General features: G+C 45.0%; 1 protein-coding gene and 1 pseudogene across 1 annotated transcript in view; one reads left to right on the top strand and one right to left on the bottom strand.

Annotated features, from left to right (window-relative positions):
- ANKRD29 (ankyrin repeat domain 29) overlaps positions 1 to 24,962 on the bottom strand; it is a 45,355-nt gene extending 20,393 nt beyond the window's left edge. Inside the window, exons 1-5 of the mRNA XM_003784835.2 lie at positions 24,747 to 24,962; positions 19,200 to 19,298; positions 13,729 to 13,827; positions 10,830 to 10,928; positions 1,613 to 1,711 (exon numbers count right to left, since the gene is read on the bottom strand). Coding sequence (XP_003784883.1) covers positions 1,613 to 1,711; positions 10,830 to 10,928; positions 13,729 to 13,827; positions 19,200 to 19,298; positions 24,747 to 24,962 — 612 coding nt within the window. The remainder of the gene's footprint in view (positions 1 to 1,612; positions 1,712 to 10,829; positions 10,929 to 13,728; positions 13,828 to 19,199; positions 19,299 to 24,746) is intronic.
- Positions 5,782 to 7,486, top strand: LOC100956352 (annotated as a pseudogene).
- Positions 24,963 to 27,685: the final 2,723 nt, after the last annotated feature.

Here is a 27,685-nt window from a genome sequence, read left to right as displayed (position 1 = left end):
CCGGCCATTTTTTGGTTGCAGCCGTCATTGTTGTTTGGCGGGTCCGGGCTGGGGATTCGAACCCGCCACCTTAGGTGTACGCGGCTGGCGCCCTAGCCGGTTGAGCTATAGGCGCCGAGCCCATCTCTCATTTCTAAACTCATAATGGTGCCTTCAATAATAGCCTCCGATTCAAACTTATACCATCTAAAAATAACTAATTCCTTTCATTAATTTGGGTAAGTTGAAACCTCTGACTCAGAATCAATCAACAACATCAAAATAAGAGAGGCCAATAAGAAAATATTAGACAGCAATCCTGGAATCAACTCTGGCAGGAATGATGGAGCAACTTTTTCTAAATTGCTTCCTTTCTCAGGAGTATGCCTTGGGTCATCTAAACCTAAAAACATCTTTAAAATCTCCCAAATACAAACTTACATTGCTAGCAATGTTTGGCACACAATAAGTGCTCAAGATATACTGGTTGAAAGATGAATAAAAAAATAATGATAAAAAATTTGGGAGCTTGAAGAGATGACCAGGCTCATCCTGCCCAGCCTCCTAATTTTCAGCGAGAAAAGAGAGGTCTATAGCGGGTGATTCACTTGTTCAAAACCACACAGCTCTAGTTATTAACAGACCTGGATCTAGAACTCAGGATTCCTGACCTCAAGCCTACTTTGGCCAAAGGTGCTGTCTTTTTCCAGGTTCCTTATGTGCTTGGGCTTCTGAAGACTGAAGAAGTCTGTGGCCAAGAGCTTAGACCAGCCTTGAGGGTCCCATGGCTGTTCATTTTGTGAACACACAGGCATTCCCGTATAAGGTCGTATTACTGTGGGAACCTAACTGGGTGTCATTTAGTGGTAAGAAATCAGCTTCACTTTTCCCTAGAAAATGACCTTATGGCAGTGTTTTCTTAATCTGAAATGTTTTGTTAAAAATAAATTAGGGCAGAAATAGTGCTTATACAAGAGATGCTGATTATAATGTCTTATATTTGGATGTTTCTCACTGTTTCTAAAATACTGCCTAGATTATCTTGCATTTCTGTTTCTTTAAGTTACAGTTAATTGACTTGCCAGATGTTCACTTGCTGTTGGTAAATGAACTCTTCAAGAGCATTATATAATAATTGTGAGAGATGAAGACGCAAGACCTACTAATGATTCCAAAAACATGGGCTTCTCTTCAGCTTCTCTTCAGGGGTGGTCACTTCTGGATGGTAGGTGACAGGGCAGTGTACTGGCACAGGGCCTAGGCAGAGGGCAAGGCCACTTGACCTGCCTCTGTTTACCTTTGTCCCAGGCTAGCCTAGGCTCATTAGCTCACTGCAGCCATAATTTATTTGAACAGGAGGTGGCAGAGTGTGTACTTAACCTCAGGTACCAAACACTCAAGTTTTAAAAGCAGTGCATTGTGACGTCAGCTTGAACTCACAGGCTCCCGGGTGGGTCCAGAACATAGAACAGGAGAAACCCTAATCAAAGATTAACTTTTCATCACAGAGGTAGAAGGGTTTGAAGAATGCCTCCAGCTGCCTGGTTATCTCAGGTATGTGGTGCTCTGGGACACCCAGCCCTCCCTGCCTCAGGCTCCGGGCACTTGGGCGGACGCCAGCAGTGGACATTACCTGCCTTGGCTGGTTGACTTTTGCTCCTGAAGACAACAGTAATCGAATAACATCCAAATAACCACCTTGGGCAGCCAAGAAGAGGGCAGTGGCTCCATCCTGAGAGAGAACAAATTAAAAGTGTTTAAAAAATGAATCATCTTTCACATTCATTTTAAAAGAAATTAGATTAAAAATATAGAAATTCAATACAATTTTTCATTTCTATCCTCTTTTAGGTTTCCATCCTCTTGTCAATTAAGGGCTAAGTGTTAGATAACAAGGCTGGGCTCTGTTGCTCACGCCTGTAATCCTAGCACTCTGGGAGGCCAAGGCGGGCAGATTGTCCGAGCTCATGGGTTCAAGACCAGCCTGAGCAAGAGTGAGACCCTGTCTCTAAAAATAGCCAGCATTGTGGTGGGTGCCTGTCATCACAGCTACTCAGGGGGCTGAGGCAAAGAACTGCTTGAGCCCAAGACTTTGAGGTTGCTGTGAGCTATGACGCCATAGCACTCTACTGAGGGTGACAAATTGAGACTCTGTCTCAAAAAAAAAAAAAAGACTCTGTCTTGAAGATAACAAATCCTTCAAGCCTAATTTTTATGCGTTCATGAATTGGGAGTAAAAGGGGTCTTTTTTATTTCTTTATTTTTTTGAGACAGAATTTGCCCTGTCACCCCGTGTAGACTGCAGTGGCTTCATTATAGCTCAATGCAACCTCAAACTTCTGGGCTCAAGCAATTCTTCTGACTCAGCCTCCTGAGTAGCTGGGACTACAGGTGTGTGTCCCCAGCTAATGTTTTTCTATTTTTGGTAGAGAGGGGCTCTACCTGAGCTCTTGCTCAGGCTGATCTTGAACTCCTGAGCTCACGTGGTCCTCCCATCTCACTCTCCCAGAGTGTCGGGATTACAGGTGTGAGCTGCCACACCTGGCCTTCATTTTTATATTTTATTTTTTTGAGATAGGGTCTTACTCTGTTGCCTGGACTGGAGTGCAGTGGTGTCAAGACAGCTCTCTGTAATCTCAAACTCCTGGGCTCAAGTGATCCTCCTGCCTCAAGCCTTCTGAGTAGCTGGGACTACAGGTGCCTACCACATGCTCAGTTAATTTTTCTGCTTTTTGTAGAGATGAGGTCTCACTGTGTGCTCAGGCTGGAAAGGTGTCTTTTAAATTAAATCTTTCTGATTCTTTTCTCTTTCTTGCCCCTTATCCATATTCTCCCAACCTGACGTTAAGTATTAAAATGTTTTCAGAAAAACTCCCCTAAAAAGAATCTCCAAGAATTCTCTCCCTGCCAGCCCAGCAGACAGCAACATTCATAAACACAAAAAGCAACCCTGCATAAAGCCCAAAGCAAGTGCTCCTTTCCCAATGTTCTTTAGTTTTCTTTTTAACCAACTATGTTTTCAGGATGTTCTAAGAGAACTTCTTGAAGACATGTCATTTGGTGGCCTTGGTTGGCAAATGTAGGGGTCAGCTGTAGGCACGTTCTCCATGAGAGCTCACTTTAGCCAGACAGCACTCACTGCACAGAGCGAGCGCCACTGTTTTCAGATTGCAGTGGAAAACCTGAGCACACCCCCGTGGAAAACGCCTATCAAACCCAGCTAATTACCACACCTCCCTTCAGGAACACTAACCACAAGGTAGAATACAGTGCCGTTCCCCGCAAGTCCAACCAGATGAGTCATGTGGAAGGTGCTAGATTACCAGTGGGTGCCAGCTGCGATGCCCTCAAGACAGTTAAAAATTCTAGCACTTGGCTTGGCATGTGTAGCCCAGTGGCTAGGGCGCCAGCCACATACATGGGAGCTGGCGGGTTGAACCCTGCCCAGGCCTGCCAAAAAACAATGACAACTACAACCAAAAAAATAGCCCGGGCATTGTGGTGGGTGCCTGTAGTCCCAGCTACTTGGGAGGCTAAGGCAAGAGAATCACTTGAGCCCAAGAGTTGGAGGTTGCTGTGAGCTGTAACACCACAGTACTCTACCAGGGGAGACACAGCACAGTGAGACTCTGTCTTAAGAAAATAAAAAAAAAAAAAGACAATTGTCGAAAAATTAATCAGCCTATGTAGATTTTTAAACAAATGTTTGCTATGGGAATAAAATTTTCGGAAAGTCTACCATGCCTTTAACTCCTGCTAACTCTCCGGAATTGTCTAAGATGGGCTACCCATGCAATGAATTTTTCACTGTGCATTACAAGTTTTAGTTGCACCCCCATCCACCTATATTTCAACTGGCTTTTTCTTGAGACAGGGTCTCCCTCTGTTGCCTGGTCTAGAGTGCAGTGACATCATCATAGCTCGCTGCAACCTTAAACTTTCTGGGCTCAAACAATCCTCCTGCCTCAGCTGAGTAGCTGGGACCACAGGTATGTACCACCACACTCTGACCTCAAGGGATCCTCCCACCTAGACCTCCCAAAGTGCTAGGATTACAGGTGTGAGCCATGGCACCTGGCCCTCAATTGTTTTTGTTTGTTTGTTTGTTTTGAGACAGTTTCACTATGTGGCCCTCAGTAGAATGCTATGGTGCCACAGCTCACAGCAACCTCAAACTCTTGGGCTTAAATGATTCTCTTGCCTCAGCCTCCCAGTGGCTGGGATTACAGGCACCTGCCAGAACACTTGGCTATTTTTTGGTTGCAGCTGTCATTGCTATTTAGCGGGCCCAGGCCGGGCTTGAACCCACCAGCCTCGGGTGTATGTGGCTGGCGTCCTACTCACTGAACTATGGGCGCCAAGCCCCTCATTTGTTTTTGATGAAAACATCTGGATTGCTTAGGTAAGAATAAGTCTTAACATAAAGTCAAAGTTATGATGCATGAAGTTTCTTGAATCATGTTATAAAGAGAGGAATGTTTTTCTCTATCCACTATTTTTGCCAAGCACCTTATGTATCCAATTGCCCACCTAACACCTCCATTTGTGCGTTTAATCACCGTCTCGAGTTAGTGTGGCCAAGCGGAGTTCTTGGTCCTCAACTCTGTTTTCCCCTAGGCTCCCCATCTTTTTAAAAAACACTCAATTCACTCCATTGTTCACAATAAAGCCAGTAAGTCATACTTAATTCTTCCCTTCCTCCTGTACTTCACATCAATCCTTCAGTTCTACACTGAGCATGTTTCAGAGCATCCACTGCACTCCGCCTTCAGCATCTTGAGGCAGGGCTATTCAATGGCCTCACAGCTGGCCTCCCCGTTTGTGTTATAGTTGGTGCACATCATTTCCTGCTCAAAACTCTGTGATAGCTCACTGTGGTCATCTCAGCTGCCCATGGCTGTTCCTTGCCTTCCTCCCTGTTGTCACATTACTGACCTCCCCGCCACACACCATGTTCCAGCCATGCCAGCCTGCTTCTTCCTCCTTGAATCCCCCCAGTGTGATTCCCACTTCAGTATCTTTGCACGAGCTGCACTGAACGCCTGGACGCTCTGCCCAATCTTGAAGCACTGCTGCCTCCTTTCCCTTTCAGTTAAAAATCAATACACCACTTCCTGGCCAGGCCTTCCCCAACCACCCACGTTAAGTTAGCCTTCTGCCTTCCTCACCACTTCTGCTTTATTCTCCTTTTTAAAATGTGTGCCTTTCATGAAAAAAAAATTAATAGATTTAGGCTTGGAGCAAAACAAAGGGGAAACGGGGGTGGGGGTGGTGTGGGGTTGATAGGGCAATCGGGGCTGCAGGAATAGAGATGCTAGGGACCCTACCAGGAGTGAGGAGAGGGGAATGGGGGAGGAGGGGCAGCCAGGGGTGGGGCAAGGGATGTGGGAGCTGGGTATGGGGGAGGGCAGCGACGGGGGGGGGGCGGGGGGGAGGAAATTTGGGAGGAGTTTATGGGGGGTAGCAACTTAAAAGGGGCGAGAACTGCAGCTAAGGAGATGTTCGGTGATGGGAATGCAATATAGGAGGGGACGGGGCGCCTCAGGTTTAAAAGAGCAGGAAGCTGGGAGAGGTTGGAGAAAAAGGGGCCTTTGCTCAGCCTAGGTTGCAGGTGTCGTCTCAGAAAGAGCTCTAAGGCTGCAGGCTGTAGTGGGGAGAAGATCACAGACCTGTGTGGAAGGGACAGTTTGGGGGCTAGTGTCCTGGGGCGAGGGGAAGTTCACTAGCAGGATTGTACGTCCTGGCCCTCGGCCCTTCCCCCCGTGGGGAGGCATTGTGGGGGACTGTGCCAGGCTTCACCGAATGCTGAACTGCGGAGGTCCAATGCCACGTATGGATCCGGGGAATGAGAATTCAGCTACAGAGGCTGCCGTGATCATAGACCTCGATCCTGACTTCACACCTCAGAGCCGTCCCTGCTCCTGCACCTGGCCCCTTCCCCGACCAGAACTCACTACTGAGCCGTCCCAGCGCCCGAGGTGGAGCCAGGTCTGGGAGAGAAGGTACACGCGGAGGGGCATTCAGAGCCTATCCTGTTGTCCTCCAGGCTTCCAGAGCCAACAGGGGCCCCCCAACCCGGGATCCTGGGGGCTGTAACAGGTCCTCGGAAGGGAGGCTCCTGCCAAATGCCTGGGGAAATCAGTCATATGCAGAACTCACCAGCCGGCCATTGAAAGCGCCCCAGACAAACGACTGACACTTGCCCAGATCTATGAGTGGATGGTCTGAACTGTGCCCTACTTCAAGGACAAGGGTGACAGCAACAGCTCGGCAGGATGGAAGAACTCAATTCGCCACAACCTGTCCCTGCACAGCAAGTTCATCAAGGTTCACAATGAGGCCACCGGCAAGAGTTCTTGGTGGACGCTGAACCCAGAGGGAGGCAAGAGTGGCATGGCCCCCCCGCTGCCGGGCTGCCTCCATGGACAGCAGCAACAAGCTGCTCCCGGCTGCAGCAAGGCCCCCAAGAAGAAACCACCTATGTGGCCAACTCCATCTGAAGGTGCCACTTCAACCAGCCCTGTTGGCCACTTCGCCAAGTGGTCAGGCAGCCCTTGTTCTCGAAACTGGGAGGAAGCCAATGTGTGGATCATCTTCTGTCCAAATGCTAGCAGTGTCAGCACCCGACTGTCCCCCATGAGGCCAGAATCAGAGGTGCTAGCAGAGGAGGAAATACCTGCCTCAGTCAGCAGCTATGCAGGAGGTGTTCCTACACCCTGAATGAAGACCTAGAGCTGTGAGATGGGCTCAATCTCACATCTTCTTGTTCCCTGCTATCTTGGAGTAGTCTCTCTGGCTTCTCTTTGTAGCATCCTGGGGTTACCTGCCCCTTACACTCCTATAGCACCTCCTTCTTCAGCCCAGCAGAGGGGCCCCTGTTAGCAGAAGGGTGCTCCTCAAGCTCCCAGTCTCTGGAGGCCCAGCTCACCTCTGATATGCCACCACCCCCTGCTGATGTCCTCATGTCCCAGGTAGATCCCATTCTGTCCCACGTTCCAATGCTTCTGTTGCTGGGAGGGATATACCTTCCTCTAGTAAGCTGGCCACAGGAGTTGGCCTATGTCCTAAGCCCCTAGAGGCTCCAGGCCCCAGCGGTCTGGTCCCCACCCTTTCCATGATAGCACCACCTTCAGTCATGGCAGGTGCTTCCATCCCCAAGCTCCTGGGGACACCAGTGCTCACAATCCCTACTGAAGCTGCAAGCCAAGACAGAATGCCTCGGGATCTAGATCCTGATATGTCTATAGAGAACCTGGAGTGTGACATGGATAACATCAGCAGTGATCTCATGGATGGGGGTGAGGGACTGGATTTCAACTTTGAGCCAGATCCCTGGGTCATGGCTGGAAGCTTTGTCTCCTGCTTCAGAGCTGGACCCAAGTGTGTCCAGTGTCCATATTCACTCTTTGAGCCCTCTCCAGGAAATTGGGATCCTGCTTTAGAGCTAGGGTGGGGTCTAATCGCACAAGCAAGCAAGCAAGCAAGCACACAGGCACATGGGTGCTGAGGAAATTATAAAGAAAGCTGCCCTAGTGGGGACTACGGGAAGAGGAAAGTGGGAGGGGCAAAGGGAGAGGGCTTATTTTCACTGTGCCAAATTAGGGTGTAAGGTCCCCTCTCAGGAGCCATCCTTGGCTTCCCCCATTCCCACCCCCTAGGCTTTGTAACAGGGGCAGGCAATGCTGTTGGAAATGTGAAGTCACCAGTGGCCTTACCCCTGCGTTTGGGAGCAGGATTTTTTGTAGAGAGTCTTATATAAGCTGGACCAGGCTATGTCAGCCTGGAGTTTTTATGCCGTGGTCCCCTTAGGCTAGTGGTGTGAGTGGGGGGTAGGAAGGATCTGAAATGGCCAAGATCTGAGCACAGAGCTGCAGATAACAGAAAGGCTTTTATAAACTTTTAAAGAAATATAAACACAAATATAGAGATTTTTAACAGTGACAAGATGCTAGAGATGGAGAGAATGTTTTTTTCTTTCTGAGGGCATTGTCATAGTGACATGATACCAACACTACAGACAATATACTAGCTGAGACACAGGGAAATGGGGGAGGAGTGGGGAGTAACAGTGAACAAGGAAGGGGAAGACCTCTTATGTGGACCAGGTCTAGAAAAAGGTCTGTGCATAATGCTTTAGAGGTTCCCTAAGGAAAAGCTAAGTCAGATCCCCTCATTCTGTCAGCTTGTCCTTGGGAGTGTGTGGTGTTGGGGTGCAGCCACACTCTTCTATGACCCAGTATGACCCAGTATGAGTTAGTGCTACAGTTGGAGAGTGCATTGAAAGCCTGGAATTAGCTTGAGGCCTGGGAAGGGGGTGGGTGGGAGGAGAGAGAATAGAATGAGGAAAGGATTTAGGGTGGTAAAGTTAGGGATGGAGACCTCCCTCTTAAGGTCCCTGACAGCTGTCCCTTCCCTTCTTCCCCTTCCCTGACTACAGGGGTTATGTGGAAGTGTGTGGGGGCAGGCAGGGGGGAGGGGAGGAGCAGGGAAGGGGGAGCTGAGAAGCTCGGCTGAGGGTCTGGGAAATGAGCACGGGTGGGGGAATGTGGATCAGGTTTACTAGCACCTGCCAGGGAAGCCATCTGGGGCTCCTTCTGCCCCCCAGCCCCCAAGCGGCCCCTCCCCCAGTGCCCTTTGCTTTGTCCTCTCCCCTGCTCCAGCTGTGGGTTCCCATCATTTCCTGGGTCAGTGCCTGGCCCACCCAGATTGTATTATGTGCTAGATTGGAGTGGAGAAGTGTGTCAAATCAATAAAGGAATAAATTCAATAAAAAAATTAATAGATTAAAGGGTATAAGTTGAATTCCACTAAGTATATATTGTGCAGTGGTGGAGTCTGGGCTTTTAGGTAGTTTTTCACCACCTACCCCCACCCACCTCCCGTGTATGTCTCCAATGTCCATTATACCACTCCGTCTCCTTGTGTAGATACAGTTTAGCTCCCACTTGTAAGCGAGAACACGTGGCATTTATTTTTCTCTTCTTGAGTTACCTCACTTAGGATAAGGGTCTCCACTTCCATCCAAGTTGCTACAAAATATGTTATTTCATTCTTTCTTCTTGCTGAGTGGTGCTCCATGGTATCTGTCTCTCTCTCTATCCATCCCACATTTTCTTTATTCACCCATCAGTTGATGGGCACCCAGGTGGACTCCTTATATTTGTAATCGTGAATTATGCTATGATAAACAAGTGCGGGTGTCTTTTTGATATAACAATTTCTTTTCCTTTGGGTAGATACTAGTAGTGGGATTGCAAGATTCAATGGTAGGTCAACTTTTAGCTTTTTGAGACCTCTCCATAGTGATCTCCCTTTTTCTGAGACTATACTAATTTATAGTCCCACCAATAGTGTATAAAGTTTACCTTTTCACTGCACCCACATCAACTTCTATTGTTTTTTGATTTTTTAATTAGGGCCATCTAATTGGAGTAAGATGGCGTCATTTCACTGTGGTTCTGATTTGCATTTTTCTGATTATTAGTGACGCTGAGCATTTTTTCTAATGTTGTTGGCCTTACAGAAAAGAATTTATTATGGAAAGGGGCTCTCCCTGAACTCTGCTTTTGTAAGATTATGTGCTGCCCCAATGAACCTACGGCAGAATATTATTTAATAAGCACACCCAGAGTCAATTTGGATTGCTATTAATGGTAATACAATGAAAATCGTAATTCACTTTCTTTTTCCAAAGACTTTGGCTTTTCCTATTCATCCTACCCATCCGTATACTCATACACACTCTCAGAGATACTTTCTCTATAGTAGCTAAAGCTTTAGACCTGTGTTTCTTAGACTTGGCCACAAGTCAGAACCACCTCTTGCTCAAGCTGCACCAGAGACTTCAGTTTTGTTGGTCTGGGGTGGGGCTGGGAGCTGGTAATTTTTTAAAGCTCCCCAAGTGATTCTAATGGGCAGCTGGAGCTGAGAATTCCTCCTTGAGATCATTATCACATAACCTGATTATGCTACTGGTAATGCTGCAGGCTCCAAGAATGCAGACAGCAAGCCCTGCTGCTATGAACTTCAAAGCGGCCCATGATTTGTCAGTGTTAACCATGTAAACTCTAGAAAGGGAGTTCAGATGGAAAAGTTCACACCTACACAGCTCATTACACGGCTATGAAAGTTAGTACCAGAGGCACAGGGCTAAGTGGTTGGTTAGGACAGCCTAAAATGAGGTTCCTAGATAATTGGAAGTAGCAATTCTTTCACTTCTCTGAAACTCAGTTAAGTAAGTTCATTTCCCCATATTTTTTTCCCAGAAAACTTGAATAACACTTGCCATACATCTTACTGCATTACAGTGACAGACAATTAAAAGAGACCTTAGGTAATGTGCTAATTGCCAATTAGCTGCAAACAGCCCTACAGTAGCAGGGGATGCCTTTGAAAGGTCAGTGGTGTACATGTATTTCACAGGTTTTCATCCACCCAACCTCATTTCTCTTCCAAATACCTTCCTGTTTCCTCTCTGTGCCCTTCCTCACAGATAATAACAGCAGAATATGTTCTGGCAAATCCACACGCTGAGCTGGGTGGTTTGTCATCACGTAAATAAATACGTATCACATGATTTTTGACGGTCTTAACGCATAGGTACGTGAAATCTCGTATGTACAATGGATTTAAAAGGAAGAATAGAGATGGGTAAACAAGATACCTGGTTTCTATTTGGGGAAAACTCCTCTGTTTACTGTATCTTTTCCCCTGATGTCTCAGTTTAAAGTCCTACTGTCTACTAAAATACCTGTGATGTTGGCATTTCTGGCTACAAATTTAGACAGCGGTGTTATGTGTAACGAGGAATGAACAAGGATCCACTCAGTGTTCCCTTGACAGGCACTCACATAAAGTTGGTCATGGATGTTGGCTCCGTGCTTCAGCAGGGTGTCCACCACCTGCATGTGCCCATACTGGCTGGCAGCCAACAGGGCGGTGCCTCCATCCTGCGGATGTGCAAAGTGTAAACGCATTAGAGACCCGGCAGGCACACACACTACCAAGAAGACACTCCTCAGGTGGGACTTGGGGAGGGAATCTTCCCATCCATAACAACAAACTCAGTCTCCCTCTGTCATCCCTTTCACATTTTCTTTATAATCATGGCAAAGTTCATCTTAAGGACATCTAGTTACATTGCATTAATAAATTTGGATGACTTGCTAGAGATATAGTTATTTGACCAAGTTATGATTAATTTAGAAAATTCCCATGCTAACAACCCAATGACCTATTTGCCTTTCAAAATGACAGTCGCAAGAGAAAGTCTGTACTAAGCCTTGCCAGTTCCATCTTTGAATTATGAGAAAAGCCTCCCATGGTGTCTGGAACAAACACTGGCATCTCCCTGTGGTAGTACCCAGTAATAGGCCAGTAACATTAAGGTATTTTTATGAGGCAACCCTCTGGGGCCATTGTCATTATGGGACAAGATCTGTATCCAGTGCGGTATCTGTAGCTCAAAGGAGTAGGGCGCCAGCCCCATATGCCGGAGGTGGTGAGTTCAAACCCAGCCCTGGCCCAAAAAAAAAAAAAAAAGATCTGCATCCACTAAAAAGGTGCACAAGTACAGTATATCCTATGTGTCTCTCACCATCCTATTTATTTTCCTTTGAACATGTGCCAGTTTGTCCAGGTCTCTCTTAAAATGTGGGCCCTAAAACTAAGCAGAGCACTGTAAAGAAGAGGTGTTCTGATGCAAACTGGGGCGTGCCTTTGTTCCATCTACTTTCATCTCTTCGTTCTAAATGAGGATTAGCTTTCATACCAACCACATCACACTACTGACTCCTTTGAGTCTGTGGTCAACTAAAACGCTTTCTGGTTTCTCTCAGGTGCTGCAGCCAGGGGATGACCTTTTCCCATCCAGGATGGTTCAGTTGTGTATCTGTCTGTGGAATGTGCACATCTGAGCTGACTGTAAATAATTCAAGAACATGTAATCTGGCTCTAAAATACAAATCATAAATATTAATACAAGAGAGTGTGATTTCTAAATTTGTATACAGAGTGTTCAAAATGCCTATCCTGGGAGCGCTGATTCAGTGGGTCTGGGGTGAGCCTGCACTGGTCATGTGGGTGACTGTGGTACGCAGGTGTCAGGTGGCTTGGAGAAACACTCAGGGATGCACATGGCTGGGAAAGGCTTCCCCCAGGGACTCGCTGTGTGGTTGGTAGGGGAGGGCGCTTGAGCTGGGCTAGGACAGGTGGAGAATGAGGAGGAGAAAGACTGACAGCTGAGCCTGCTGGTGGGGTGGGGCCTCAGCAAATTGCTTAATGGAAGCAGTGAGCACCACTGTTTGTAAGCTTTGTCTTATCAATTTCCCCAGCTCTTTGCCTAATGAAGTAACAGAACAGATAAAATGTGATGATTATCATAGAAGAAGTGATATCTTTTATTTTTAAAAACATGTTTGGGGACGTTTAGATTTAGTGATGATGAGAACAACTGTTGAAACAAAGTTTTCTTTGTTTGTTTTTTGGCTGGGGCTGGGTTTGAACCTGCCACCTCCAGCATATAGGGCCGGCGCCCTACTCCTTTGAGCCACAGGCGCCTCCCTGAAACAAAGTTTTGATGACAAGACATGCTCTTCTTCCCATGGACAGCTCTTAGACTTCTGCAGGGGACCTGATGGGAACCTGTGAAATTGCTCTTCCTGGGCCCCATGTCCCTGGGATTTCTCGGTTAGCTCCAACTGGCACATGTACAAAAGCTTTTAGTCAGTATTAACTTGTCAACCTAGGGGACTGAAGTGGCCATATGGTCACAGGTGGTCAGAGTTAGGATAGAGATTTGTGGAACTTTACTTTCTATTTTTTGTTATATCACTTTTATAATGAAAAATAAGTAATAATGTGAAATATATGTACATATTTTGTTATTACTGTGTATTACACTCAGAATGCTCAGAGCCATGAAATAGCAGGTTTCAGAAACGACAGAAATGTTATAAAAAATGGAGATCTACTTATGAGAGGAAATCCCCCCCACTCCCCCGGAAAGCTCCCTTGATATCTACATATCACATACAATGGATTAAGAAAACCAAAAAGTTTCTAATTTGGGCAAATTTTCAGGGATTTTAAATTATAACTAGGCTTAAAATGTGCTGACCATTACAAAAATCTTTTGTCCATTCAAATTCTCCTACTTCAAAACATTATCATGTAAAATCATGCACATATTATGAACATAAAATTGATCTTTCTGCGTTCTCAGTTTTCCTATCAGTATGTCAAAAATGAAAATAACTTCTTTAAAGGAAGAACCACAAATCCTTGCCCAACCATATAAACTGTAATTATGTATTAAATATATTTTTCATGAGGATAGATCATAAAAGTAAGCTACCCTCCAAACTGCTCCCTTTAGAAATCTCTCAGATTCACTAGCATCAGATTAAAACTTTCAACAATTCTTAACATAGTATTGAGATTAGTCTTGAAGGGGACAAAAAGCTCATAGAAGCAGGGAAAGTTAAAAAGCCACCTGCTCTGCACCCTTCCGGGTTACAAAATTTAGTGTCCCAGAGTAGAAAACTACCAGTGCAGGACAGAATCTACAACATTCCACATAACATTCACCAATTGTGAGCCCAGAGTAAAAAATGTTATGTTTTAAATCAAATCAATCAAATCACTAAGACTACCTCTTGTAAAAGGGGGAACACACATAGACGATTAAAAAGCTAATACCCACTACTGAAATTCTTCAATAAGGTATGAAATCAAGAAGGTTTTTCTTACTTTGGTCCTAAATTCAGTAGATGCTCCAAATCTAAAGAGGAATCTTACGACATCATCATGGCCTTGCTGGGCAGCAAAGAACAGGGCAGTTGTACCTGACTGGCAGAGAGAGAAAGTCTGCTTTTAAAAGATACTTGGTTATATTACATTTAATTTGTACATTTTCAAAGAAAACACATCAATATCCTTGCACAAAACCCTCTGGCTTAGGAAGGGGCCACATTTGAATTGATTCTATTCTTAGGCCAGAGAAGGGACAAAGGAAAAACTTTATTTGTGGTATAGTGGGATGAATGGTGCCATCCTAATTCCCAGAACTTGTGAATATGGCCTTACACCTGTATGGCAAAAGATGTGATTAAGTTAAGGATTCTGCGAGAAGGAGTTTAACCTCTGTTATCTGGGTGGGTCCTAAGAACAATGACAAGTGTCTTTCTAACAGTGAGGCAGAAGCAACTTCTCAAGTGCTGAATTGTGGAAGCAACTGAAATGTCCATCTAGAGACGAATGGATAAAAGAAAAAGGTAGTATATCCAAATAATGGAATCTTATTTAACTTCAAAAGGAAGGGCATTCTGGCATATGCTACAGCATGGCTGAACCTTGAAGACATCATGCGAAGTGAAATGAGCCAGTCACACAAGGACAAAACTGTATGAGTCTGACATAGTTATCTAAAGGGATCAAATTCAAAGAACCAGCAAGTAGAACCACGGGTGCCAAGGGCTGGTGGGAGAGGAGATGGGGAGTTTGTATTATTTAATGAGTACAGAGTTTCAGTTGTACAAGATGAAGAGTTATACAGATGGACGGTGGTGATGGTTGCACAACAAACAGTATAACTATGTGTCATACCACTGAACTCTACACCTGAAAATGGTTAAGATGATAATGTTTCTATTACATGCATTCTACCACAGTAAAAAATAATACATTTTACAAAAAGAGTGAGGCAGAGGAGTATGTGAAACAAAGAATGGGCAATGTGACCACTGAGGCAGAGACTAGAGGGCTGTGGCCACAAGGAACGCTGGCAGTCACCAGGAGCTAAAAGCAGCAAGGAAGGGAAGTCCTCGGAGCCTCCAGAGGGAGCGGGGCCCTGCCTGCAACTTGATCTTGGCCTTCTGGTCCCCAGATCTATGAATGAATAAATTCCTGTGGTTTGAAGCCATCTAGTTGATGGAACTTTATTATAGCAGCCACAGGAAACTAAATATATTTGGTATAATGTTTGGGAAACAGTAGCATTCATTAACACAGGGAAGAATTCTTGTTACAAAATTTAGTGCCCAAGAGTACAAAGGTTCCAGTGCAAGGAAGAATCTAAGTAGTTTACCCACAAATTCCTCCCATTGTGAGCCCAGAGAAAAATCAGCTCAAAATATTTCTCAAAATTAGACATATTTGACAGACAAGCAGCAGCCTGATTCTAAATTTTGTACTGATAATGATATTCTGAGACCCATTTTTTAGCTTCCTTCTTTCGAAGTTACTTCTTTCTAAGACTACAAAAGATTGGTACCCAAATCATTGCATAATATGAGCAAAATCGTATTCCTACTCTTCTGGGCAATACTGTGTATGTATTTTTCCTACAAAGATACTCTTCACTTCCATTCTTTGGGTTGGGATGAAGTTAATAGCACTTTCCCAGGCATAGTGAAAAGAAATCCCTCTTCCCACAGCTTCCCTGAGGAGGTGGGAGGTTAAGGTGGTAGGTCTCACTCAGGTGTGAGAAGCCAAGGACAGCATGTCCTCTGGACTACTGATCACTCGAAAACCTATTCTTAAGGGTGTGTGTGTGTGTGTGTTGGGAACAATGAGGCCCACCACCATAGCAGAGCCTCCAACACCTGCTCAGGTGTAACTTCAATCTCAGACTTTGCCCTGGGAAGGCACCAGCATCATGCCTGTTCACAGGACCCTCTGCCTGCAGTGCTGGGGTGATTTTTTCCTTTGTTCCCACAGAAATGAGTGGGAAGTGTCTCCCCATTTCTTTCTCATGGTGGAGGACACTGGACTCCAGAAATCTTTTTTTTTTTTTAATTGTACTTGTCGTTGTGTTACCTGGCCCACGCCAAGTTCAAACCTGCCAGCCTTGGTGTATGTGGCCAGTGCTCTAACCCACTGAGTTATGGGTGTCCCCAGAAATCTTAAGTTGTAAACAGGTCTGGATAAAGAAACTTGGCTAGAATAAGAAAACTCTCACCTTCTTCTTCTGCTTTTTTCCCCCCAGTGGAGACAGGGTCTCACTTTTGCTCAGGATGGTCTCGAACTCCTGAGTTCAAGCAATCCACCACCTCCACCTCCCAAATGCTAGGATTACAGGTGTGAGCCACCACGCCCAGCCCTCACCATCTTAAAAGATGGCAAATTTTAGAGACTACAAAGGGTCTTTCCTTGGAGTTGTTTCTTTATTAAGAGAAAGGACTGGGTGGTGCCTGTAGCACAGTGGTTACGGCGCTGGCCACATGCACCAAGGCTGGCGGGTTTGCACCTAGCCTGGGCCAGCTAAACAGTAATGACAACTGCAACAACAACAACAACAAATAGCCAGGCGTTGTGGCGGGCACCTGTAGTCCCAGCTACGTGGGATGCTGAGGCAAGAGGATCCCTTAAACCCAAGAGTTTGAGGTTGCTGTGAGCTGTGACACCACAGCACTCTACCAAGGGCAACACAGTGAGACTCTGTCTTAAAAAGAGAGAGAGAGAGAGAAAGGACTGATTCAATATGCTTTCTTTTGTTTTCATTTTTTGGAGACAGAGTTTCACTTTGTTGCCTTGGAAGAGTATCCTGGTGTCAGCTCACAGCAACCTCTAACTCTTGGGCTAAAGGGATTCTCTTGCCTCAGCCTCCCAAGTAACTGGGACTACAGGCACCCACCACAATGCCCAGCTATTTTTAGAGACAAGGTCTCGCTCTGGCTCAGGCTGGTCTTGAACCATTGAGCTCAGGCAATCCACCCGCCTTGAACTCCCAGAATGCTAGGATTACAGGCATGAGCCACAGAGCCTGGCCCCTCAATAAGCTTTCTTGATCCATTAATTACAAAAATAATAATTACAGCAGTTTCAGCCAGCTTTGGATCATACATACTATCAATCATTATGCACATTAATTCAGCAATCCCCAGAAAACAGGAGCCAGACTCCAGTCTGGAATGTGAATGTGCTTTACTTCCCAGCCCCAGGGCTTCATGCCAACTGCACGTGCAGCCCCCATGCCTGAGAGGTATAGCCAGCTAATAGTGCCGGCTCTCTAACCCCATGGGGTTTCAGGATGGTTAGCTTCTAATTGTTTCTCTAGCAAGCTCTAAGAAAAGCACAGCAAGTAGTTTTTCAGCAAACAAATATTCTGATATTGCAAAAATAGGTTAAATGATGGACCAGGAAGAAGTCTGCTATGAGAGAAAGTTCCAAAGTGTGAGGCACTCTCAGCTTCCAGAACAGCTTAAGAAGGCGAGGCTGGGGTCCCCCCGTGGCTGAGCACCCTATGCCCCAGATTGGCACAGTCTCCAGATATTTGGGAGACTGCCAGGACGTTACATAGCATCACCATTTGAACCACACAGGCTACCTTAAGTCCTCAGGGCCACTGTTTCAGTGCACAAGAGCTTTCATCTCCAAGATGAGTTGAGCAATTGGAACCAAACAAATATCAAATCATAAAAAGCACACAGTGCCTAGGAATCAAACACTTCTCTCTTCTCCCTCCTTTTCTCAGTTGTTCTTAAGAGATTTGGTGAACCTGCCCTTCAGGATAAAGTTTTTTGAGTAAGCAGATTTGGACCGTATTTTTTTTTAAATAAAGAAATCTGTCGTTTCTGTAAAGTTACAATAAACAAAGACTGTAAAGCAGAGAGGAAAAATAAAAAAGACCAGGGTTATTTTAAAGTATAATTCCAAGTGGGTCTAAACATGTTCATCCCAGAGGGAAAGTAAGCGCTGAAGTGAAAAATGCCCGGAGACAATAATCCAGTGTTACTGAAATCGCTCAGAAGGGTCCGTGTGTGAGAGGGTTCCATTCGCTGTAGTCTCCGCACTGCTGTTCTTCTCAACAGACCAGGCTCACTCAGCCAAGGCTACAGGGAACCAGACCCTGGATTCCATCAGCCACATCACCCTTTCAGGGCCCACAGCCAAGGCCTCCTGCACCCGGAGGGCTGATGGCAGGGGTGTGTGAATGTGCCCTGGAACTCTTGTCCCAACTCTTTTGCCTGATGTGTCTTAATCTACTCCACGAAGGGGTGACAGTCCAGACTGGAAGAAGAGGGTATGTTGGCTTGATGAAAGCTTGGTTGGGGAATCATCTTTTTGAAACAACTGTAAGGCAGGCCCTGCGACAAAATGAGGCCAGAGCAAGGAAAACCAAGTGCTCCAGTCTGATTTGGAGCTTGCCCAGTCTGAGTCAGCATGAACGGAGGAGAGGTCAGATGCACTTTGGGACAACCCAAGCATGGTGTCTCCACAAAGGTTAGTTTACCACATCCTAGGATGACTTGGAAATAATTCATGCCTTCTCAGACCTGGACCCCAAAACATATTAAAATGTCCCAGCCTCCCTACTGCTTCTGTGGATTGAACTAAGAATAGATCTCTAGTGAGATCAAACTACCAAAACTGACCTTGAATGAAGTGTGGAAATAGGTTTGTATTTTAGTTCAATACTTACTCATGTGGGGGCGAGCCTATTTTAATACATGGGCAATCAGAGAACCCTTTTGAATACAGTTTGGCAAGGATGATTCAGATTCTTCTCAAGTGAGTCTTATTACAAATAAGGTTGGTGACTCAACCCTTCTGAAAATACAATGGTCTCTCTACAAATTCCATCAATTCTATAGCATCTAATTCCAAGGGAAGATGGAAGAACCGACTTAGGCTCAAGACAAATATATGAATGTTTAAGGAATGTAGTAAGAGGTTTGGTTATCTCAGAAGTGCCCCACAAGACATGCTCAACTGTAATACAATCAATGGTGCTTCCTGGACCTTATTTTGGGCACAGTAAACTTTAACAGAAGAGAGATGAAGACTCCAGTCCTCTCTACCAGTTCACTATTATAGAAACTTCAGGTCTCTGAACTTCAGATCCCTGTTACTTTTTTAAAAAATGCTGCTGTTGTTTTTTTTTAGATTTTTTTGAGACAGAGTCTCATTCTGTTGTCCTGAGTAGAGTTCTGTGGTGTTATAGCTCACAGCAACCTCAAATTCTTGGGCTCAAGTGATCTCTTGCCTCAGTCTCCCAAGTACCTGGGACTATAGGCACCTACCACAATGCCCAGCTAGTTTTTGTTTTGTTTTGTTTTGTTTTTTGAGATGTGGTTTTGCTCTTGCTTAGGCTGATCTTGAAATAATGAGCTCAGGCAATCCACCCACCTTGGCCTCCCAGGGTACTGGGATTACAGGTGTGAGCCACCACACATGGCCTTGAACCTGTCATTCTTATTCAAGTGCAAAGCCTGACCTACCTCCCTTTGGAGGTTGATGTCTGCGCCCTGCAGAACCAGCTCTTTCACACAGTCTATGTGACCAGCATAGGCGGCGACCATCAGGAGCGTGGTACCATACTGGATGGAGGAGAGACAGAGGACCAGTTAGTTAGGCCATCACTGTGTCAGACAGAGGGTTCCTAGGAAGACGCTGAAGAGGGGTTGCTCCACTTAGATCACGTCCTAGGACAAAATTTCCTGCAGTGATAAAAGTACCTCGTGAATAAGCTTGTAATGCACACCAGAAGGGAGAAAGCAAAGTGACGAACTGAGGCTGGAATTTTCAATTTTCAGCCTCTGCTGACTACCTTCAGAGACATAGTCCAGATGAACCATAGTTATTGCATTTCAAGTCAGCAGTGACATAATAGTCTTATTTTATGATTCATATTAAATGATTTCTGAGCCAAAATCCTACTAGCAAGACACACAAAAATGGGTTAAATGGTACCACTTATTTTTCTGTATTTAAAACAACAAAAAATTATTATTATTATTATTTTGAGACAAGAGTTTCACTATGTTGCCCTGGTAGAGTGCCATGGTGTCACAGCTCACAGCAACCTCCAACTCTTGGGCTTAAGCCATTCTCTTCGCCTCAGCCTCCCAAGTAGCTGGGACTACAGGTGCCCACCACAACGCCTGGCTAAAAAAAATTTTTTTGAGACAGAATGTTACCCGTCACCCAGGCTAGAGTGCAGTGGTGTCATCACAGCTCACTGCAACCTCAAACTCCTGGGCTCAAGCAATCCTTCTGCCTCAGCCTCCTGAGTAACTGGGACTATAGGCATGAGCTACCACACCTAAGTTTTCTATTCTTTGGGAGAGATGGGGTCTCTCTCTTTCTGGTCTTGCACCCCTGGCCTTAAGTAATCCTCCCACTTAACCTCCCAAAGTACTTAGGATTAAGGCATGAGCCTAGCCTAAAAGTCTTTATCTTCAAAAATATTCAAAGACAAATGGCACTAGGATGCAAAGAGAGACTACGGAACTAGAAGCAGGAACTGTGGGGTCGAAGTCCACCTCTGTCATCAGCCAACAGCGTAACCTGGGCAAGGTGATTACAATTACTGAGACTTGTTCTCATCAGCTTTAAGATGAGGGGTTGGATGGGATGATCGCCAAGGCCTCTTCCAGCTTTAAGATCCAAAAATCTAAGGCAGAGCATGTGATGTTGACCCTTTCAGTTAGAAGTGGACTTTTCTAATTTAACTTACAGTTGTTTTCAAGGCCTTGAAATCACAATGTCCACCCCCACCTCTGCATGGTCAGCAACCTGCTTCTCACACGTGGATGACAAAGACAAACATGAGGAAGGCTCAGGAGGCAAAGGACAATCCTGGAGGCTTGCTGTCATTTATTATACCAGTGAGATTTTGTGGGACAGCAGTGCGGCTAAGTCCTACAGGCCTACAGTCCCTGACTGTAGGATCTTGGATGTGTTATGTAACTTTACCAGTGTAATTCTATTTATCTATAAAATGAGAGAAGAAAAAAAGTATCTGCCTGGTTAAATTACATCAGTAAATTAGACAAGTCGGGCAATGTGTTCAGCATAGTGATTAATGTTAGAGATCAGTTCAGGGTTAGACTCAAATCATATTATGATAGTTTAGTAAATGTGAGGTTATCATTTGACTGTCGACTTAGTTGGATGGCCATGCTACTTTGGGGAAGTCTTATTTGCTTTATATAAATTGTACAAGTAGAATAAAGAAAAGCTTCACAATAGTGTTTTATGTTTCTTCTACCCCATGTGCCCATATTCAGCATTTGGATATAAGACTCTTCCATAGGCTCTACCATCCCTTATTCAGTTGAATGCCTTTCTTAGTATTACGCAGTATTATGCAGGCAAGTTTGGTATTACTAACTTCTTCTTTAATGTAAGGAATTTTTAATTAGATAGCAATTAGGAAAATACAAGGTGCTATTGTCTGAATAAGTCCCTCCAAAATTCATGTTGCAACCTAATCCCCATTTTGGAAGTATTAAGAGGTAGGGCCTTGGGTGGTTGGGGTGGCTCCCATGTAATCCCAGTGCCAAGGCAGGTGGATTGCTTGAACTCAGGAGTTCCAGACCAGCCTGAGCAAGAGCCAGACTCCATCTCCACAAAGAATACAAATACTAGCCAGGCAGTGTGGCATGCACCAGTAGTCCCAGCTACTTCTGCAGAGGCAGAAGGATTGTTGGAGCCCAGGAATTTGAGGTTCCAGTGGGCTGTGATGATATCACTGCCTTCCAGCCCGGGAAAGAACTACAACAAAGAGAGGTAGGGTCTTTTGGGAAGTGGTTACGTCATGAGTTTTTTACCTTTATGAAAAGAATTAGTGCCTTCATGAAAGAGGTTGAAGAGGGTAGCTCCATGCTCCCTTCCACCATTGAGGGCACAGCAAAAAGTCACCATCTGTGAAGCAGAAGCCCTCACGAGAAAGGGCTGGAGCCACGATCTTGGATTTCCTGGCCAGATCTCTGTTTATAAATTACCGAGTCTAAGATGTTTTGTTATACAGCAACCCAGATGAACTACCACACTTGGCTGAAAGCCAGACTGACTAGATATGCTATGAATACGCGCTTTTACATGAGAGTGGAGAAAATCTGTTATCATGGGTCACACTGATCTCACAATAAAAATCAATCATGAGTCAGAGAAGGTACAAATCACTTATTTCAATATTTAAAAAGGAAAATAAAAAATGTTAGGCTCATCTGTTTCAAAGCAAAGTTGAACCAACCAAACAAAAATACTTCTCAGATTGTATTTCAATTCAATTGACTTCATGGTTAATTGAGACAAAGTTATGTTGAGACAAAAAGAAGAATAAAGAAGTATTATAGGGCGGCGCCTGTGGCTCAGTGGGTTGGGTGCCGGCCTCATATACCGAGGGTGGCGGGTTCAAACTCGACCCCAACCAAACTTCAACAAAAAATAGCCAGGCATTGTGGTGGGCGCCTGTAGTCCCAGCTACTTGGGAGGCTGAGGCAAGAGAATTGCCTAAGCTGAAGAGCTGAAGGTTGTTGTGACCTCTGATGTCACAGCACTCTACCGAGGGTGATAAAGTGAGACTCTGTCTCTAAAGAAAAAAATAATAATAATATAATAAAAAAGAAGTATTATATTAAACTGCACAAAATACTTCCTTTATATTTAAAAACCTATTAGCCTGACTGATTTTAATTCTCTAAATGTTAAGATTACTTTATTTCAGTGGCTGATAGTAAAATATATCTTTAAAAAACAAACTGGTTTTGAACAGAGCATATATAAGTGTACATAAATGTAGTCAAGTCTAAAAACCAAAAAGGCTAAGAAACACATACATTAAAACACATAAAAAGGCTAAAAGAATCTTGCCATTGACATCCTGGTGGCACATGTATGTCAGAGAGAGGAGCAAAGCAAAAGATGAAAACGTCATGGCAAGACAGCATTGATCTAGGAGTCCAGGTGAATGGGTGTCAGCACATCAAAGCCTTGCTGGAGAGCAGGTAGCCTAGAGATTAAATATTTGTTCTTTACAGTGTTGGAAAAGTTTAAACACAGACATACTCGAGGTTAGGAACAATTCCCAACAGGCCCCTCCTTGCATTCCAACAGCTCTCACGGGCTTCCTAGGTGATCCTGGGGCTTGGCCCCAATAGCGAGGGCAGTACTAGTCTAGAGATCAATTAGCATTGTAAGAAACCATCCTGGAATCTGGACTCCACACTCAGGTGGCACATGGAAGAAGCCAAACCTTGGCTAGTGACATGCCACAGGGAAGAAAGGCCTGCACTGTTTTCAAACATGTCCCTGCTTCTCAGTCACCACCAGCCTTATAGGTCTTTTCAAAATAAAGGAGATGTCTGAAATTACCATCACTTAGACTTACTCCATTGGGTTAATCATCTCTCCAGAAAGCTCCTGATAAGATGACCTCTTGTTTTAACTAAATATATTAATGTCTATTCATAGAAGCAAAATTTTTGGTCACAATAGCTACCGTTTTCCCAGCAGACAGCAGAGAGTGTGAGCTCTGAGGGAAAGAAGGTGGTGGGACAGGCCTCCTGATGCACAAAGGGAGCTGAGCAGGCTGACACTGTGCCGAGCAGGACAAGTGCAGCACTGTGGGGCACCCCTGGGAAGCTGGAAGTGGGAGGAAGTCACAGGCGTGTCTGGAAGAAGTGGCTTCAAGAACAAGGAGAAGAGTGGTCATCAGAGTGGTCAGTGGGTGAAGCCACAATGAAAACTGGTGATTTTACCCCACAGTTTTGCCCAGCATGAGGCAGGAACTGGCCCAGTGAGACCTGAGTAAGACTGGGATGGGCAGTTCACAGATGCCCAAGGCTCCATATCAGTCTGAGTTCTGACAAGGAACAGATGGCATATTCAAATTGGGATGATTGGAAGAAAGTTTAATAAAGAGACTATTTATAAAGCTGTGGCCTGGGAAACTACAAAGAACAATGTAATACTGGCAGCTAGGAATAGTGGGGCTCTGGGACCAAAGCCTGAAGGCAGCAGGGGAAGGTATTGGTCTCCAGGTGGCAGAGGGTAGGGGCACTGCTGCCAGACAGACAGGGAGGGCACTGGGCACTGACGTCCCTCTCCTCCCACCCTTTGACTCTTGCCAATGTGCCACGGGACAAACCCAACTGGGGACAGTCCATGTAGTTCTGTCTTCAGGACATGGAGCAAGAAGGGTGTGGAGTGGAGCTGGAGTTGCCAGCTGAAAATATCCTGCCCCAGGTCCCCAGTGGGCAAGTTGGAACAATCTTTGCTATTTTGTTCTTGGGCTGGTGGCAGATTCATTTACCAAATTTGTGCAACAAAAGCTGGAAATGAAACACCCTATTTTCAGGAAAACATTAAGGCTCCTTTGAAAATATTTTAATTCAAATCCTACGATCAAAATATGTCTGCTCACTCTCATGGGAGGTCCCCCTTTGTCCCCAGAGATGGGGAAAAGTCCTGCTGAGCACAGAGAAATTACTGCCCCCAGTTGGGGAGGGAAAGGGCTCTCTAATGCCTGCAAGTGAGCAGTAGTATCTATTTTTATCTTCTAAATCGCCAATTACTATTTATGTTTGCAAAAGGTGAGGGAAGTAAGAGTAAGAAGCCGGGTGGCAGCTGTCACTTCTCAGATTCCTCATCCTCATAGGAAAACCTAACTCCCACGTCCATGGCAACCCACTTGTGCTCTAAACCATCTCTGTCTTTTCATAACAACAGTGGTTTCTTTCCCTCAACAACTTTTTTTTTTCTCGTAATTTGCTGATTCTCATTCCCAGGGAAGTGCCTCTTTCTCTGCTGTGGCTGCCTTCCCTTGTTTTGTGCATGTCGTATAACTGTTTCCGTTCCTTCCTGACTTCCCCCAGTTATGTTTTTAAGTTCACAACAGTACTTTGGACATTTTGCAAAGGATACAGCGAGCGAGGGCAGGAACAAGTGAGCAAGCATTGCAAAGGGAAATGTGTCCACAGGGCAGGAGGGAGAGGCACGCTCTGGGCATGCGCACGCGAAGTACTGCGAGCCGCCCGTACACTGTCTCTGCAGTCCACGTCCACCCGGCCGCTGTTCAACAACAGCTTCAGCAGTGTCAGGTTTCCTCTCCTGGCTGCCCAGAATGCGGCGTTGGCAAGTGGAGTTTCCTTCTGCAAGAACAAAATGAAACAGGATCTTAAAGTCGACTTAGTCGCTGTGACCACTTCTACGCAGAACAGATTCACAGGGGAGAGTTTCCAGATGTGCTGTATCATTTGAAAGCTTGTTCCCCCAGCAGAAAACGATTGTGCTATACTTGGTTACAGAGTGTACTGTGCCATCCCAGACCTGGGCCTCAGTGTGGTTATGAAGGGCATGGCTGTTACTATGGCACTATTAATAACCTGTTTCCACTAATGCTCTTACCTTCCTGCCTCTGTTGTATCTGTTCCTACGGTTTCCTTCTTACCTGAAACGAATTTTCCCTCATCTTGCAAGACCAAGGCGCCACTCAAATGCTATTTTGCTCCCTGAAGCATTCCAAATCTGTTTATACTTCTAAGCAGAGCAAAGTTTTTCCCAATTCTGACCTCCAAAAGGAGTTTCCCCCTCCCTGCTTTCATGCTCTCCAAGTCCTGATTCCAGCTATCTGGGTAAATGCCTCACTTCCCTCCACCTAATTTTCTTTTCTTCAGCTAGAACTGCCAGAGTTTCAGTTGAGAACAGGGAACTTTGGGCACAGAATGCCATGACTCGTCCTTGGATGGCTCTTTTACTCTCCTGCTGGGTGAGTTTAAAGCTGAGAAGTTAATATTGGAACCATATCTATGGGAAGCGCAGAACTGGGAAACAGTATTCCAAATGCGTGGCAGAGCTGACTATAGTACAAGGTCCTTCTCTAAAACAAATCCATTTAGATTTGTAGGGAGCAGTCCAGGAGGACTAGCTTTGGGACCAGACAGCTCTTGGTTTCCACCGAGCCCTGGGCAAGCTGACTTGGCCCTGGGAAATCGCCTCTTGCTTAGATGGTACAGGGCTTGCCTTGAAGTTTAGGATAAGGACTAGTGATGTCGATTAACTGCCTAATAAGGTGTCCAGCACACCATCAATGCCAACAAGTGATGGTTTCTTTTCCTCTATCTACTTTTCTTTACAAACTCAGAATCAATAGGCAAAGTTAAATTCAACTTTCTTTTCTTTTTTTTCAAGAAAACACCAGCAAGCAAGGCAAAGTTAAACTTAGAGTACTGGTATTAATAAAGAATTTTGCTGGTTTTAGGATATTTTATTAGCATTCACATTGTTTAACAAAGGAACTTTTTGGAGTGGGTTTAAAATATCTATCAGACCCAAAAGGCCTTTTATGCATTATGTTTAAGTATGTTGATATTGGCCAGGTGCAGTGGCTCATCCCTGTAATCTTAGGCTGAGGTGGATGGATTGCTTGAGCTCAGGAGTTCCAGACAGGCCTGAACAAGATGAGACCCTGTCTCTACTAAAAATAGAAAAAAACTATCCAGACATCATAGTAGGAGTCCATAGTCCCAGCTACTCGGGAGGCTGAAGCAAGAGGATTGCTTGAGTCCAAGAGTTTGAGGTTGCTGAGAGTGATGATGACACCATGGTTCTCTACACAAGGTAACAGAGTAAGACTGTCTCAAAAAAAAAAAAATGTTGATATTGTGTTAAACATATTGCTTCACTAAGTTAAAAAGCAAACAACCAATAATTCCAGCTGCTCAATGGAGCCATCTAAAATGAAAGGACAGTGACAGCAGAGTGATGATGATATCTGTTGATGCCAGGATTTCGTTTCACAAGTCCTTCAGCACATACCCAACACTTGTGCTCTTGTACTTGCTTACCTGGGTGAGACAACTGCAAGGCAGGGAGAGATAAGCAGATAACAAACATACTTTGAATAGTTTCCAGCTCATTCAGGAGGGAAATCACCTCAAATTCCATATTAACAATTTGCTTTCCCCAAAGGTGTAAATTTTACTGTTCTAGAGCGTTCAAGCTAAACTGCAACCACAGCGCTCACACTAACTGTTGCTGCCTTGGGACCAGGCTGGGTCTAACTTGTTATAGCGATTGGTAACCTGGTAAAACAATGCAATGGTAAGGCAGGTTTGATCTGTATGATAAATCAAGAAACAACACCCTCTTAATGAAGAGAATGCACAAGGCCATGATAAATTCTGGGAGGGTGAATCAGGAAGAGACAGCAGTAGCCCTGCTGGCTTCTCCAGAAATGTAAACACAGGAGAGCGATACACTGTAACTCATTTTCAGTGACTTTGTCCTTTCACTTTAACTCCAAATACCTTTGGAAAACCAGCTGCAAACACCAAGGTTCTATGTTTATAAAGAAGCCCTCCAGCCAGAGCCTTTCCTCCCTTAAAGATGGTCTTGGGGCTGCCTGGCCCCTCTCCTACTGAGCTGGACATCCTGGTTTCCTCTAAGGTTCTAGAAATTGAGCTTTGTGAAAAGCTATAAATACTTCATTTTCCCTCAGGGGCTAGATTTACTGAAAGGCAGAGGTATGATCAGGCAGTTAATTTGGGGTAAGAAAGAGCTGGGCTCAAGCCCAAATCAATTTCCAACTCTGTGACTCAAGTTATTAATAATAACACAATACCTCTGTTATGTGTTTTGGAGTACTAAATGAGCTAATATCCATAAATACACTTAGATAGTATACACACCGACATGGCTTTTATAGGTAGCACCTGTGGCTCAGTGAGTAGGGTGCCGGCCCCATATACCGAGGGTGGTGGGTTCAAACCTAGCCCTGGCCAAACTGCAACAACAAAAACAACAAAATAGCAGGGTGTTGTGGTGGGCACCTGTAGTCCCACCTACTCAGGAGGCTGAGGCAAGAGAATCACCTAAGCCCACGGGCTGGAGATTGCTATGAGCTGTGATGCCACAGCACTCTACCAAGGGTGACAAAGTGAGACTCTGTCTCTAAAAAAAAATAAATGGCTGCTATAAA

This window comes from Otolemur garnettii, unplaced genomic scaffold, assembly GCF_000181295.1.
Source record: "Otolemur garnettii isolate 467f Iridium unplaced genomic scaffold, OtoGar3 scaffold00012, whole genome shotgun sequence".
Classification (NCBI taxonomy): domain Eukaryota; kingdom Metazoa; phylum Chordata; class Mammalia; order Primates; family Galagidae; genus Otolemur; species Otolemur garnettii.
The sequence above is the reverse complement of the archived record's forward strand: the minus strand, read 5'-3'. Positions and strand labels throughout refer to the sequence as shown.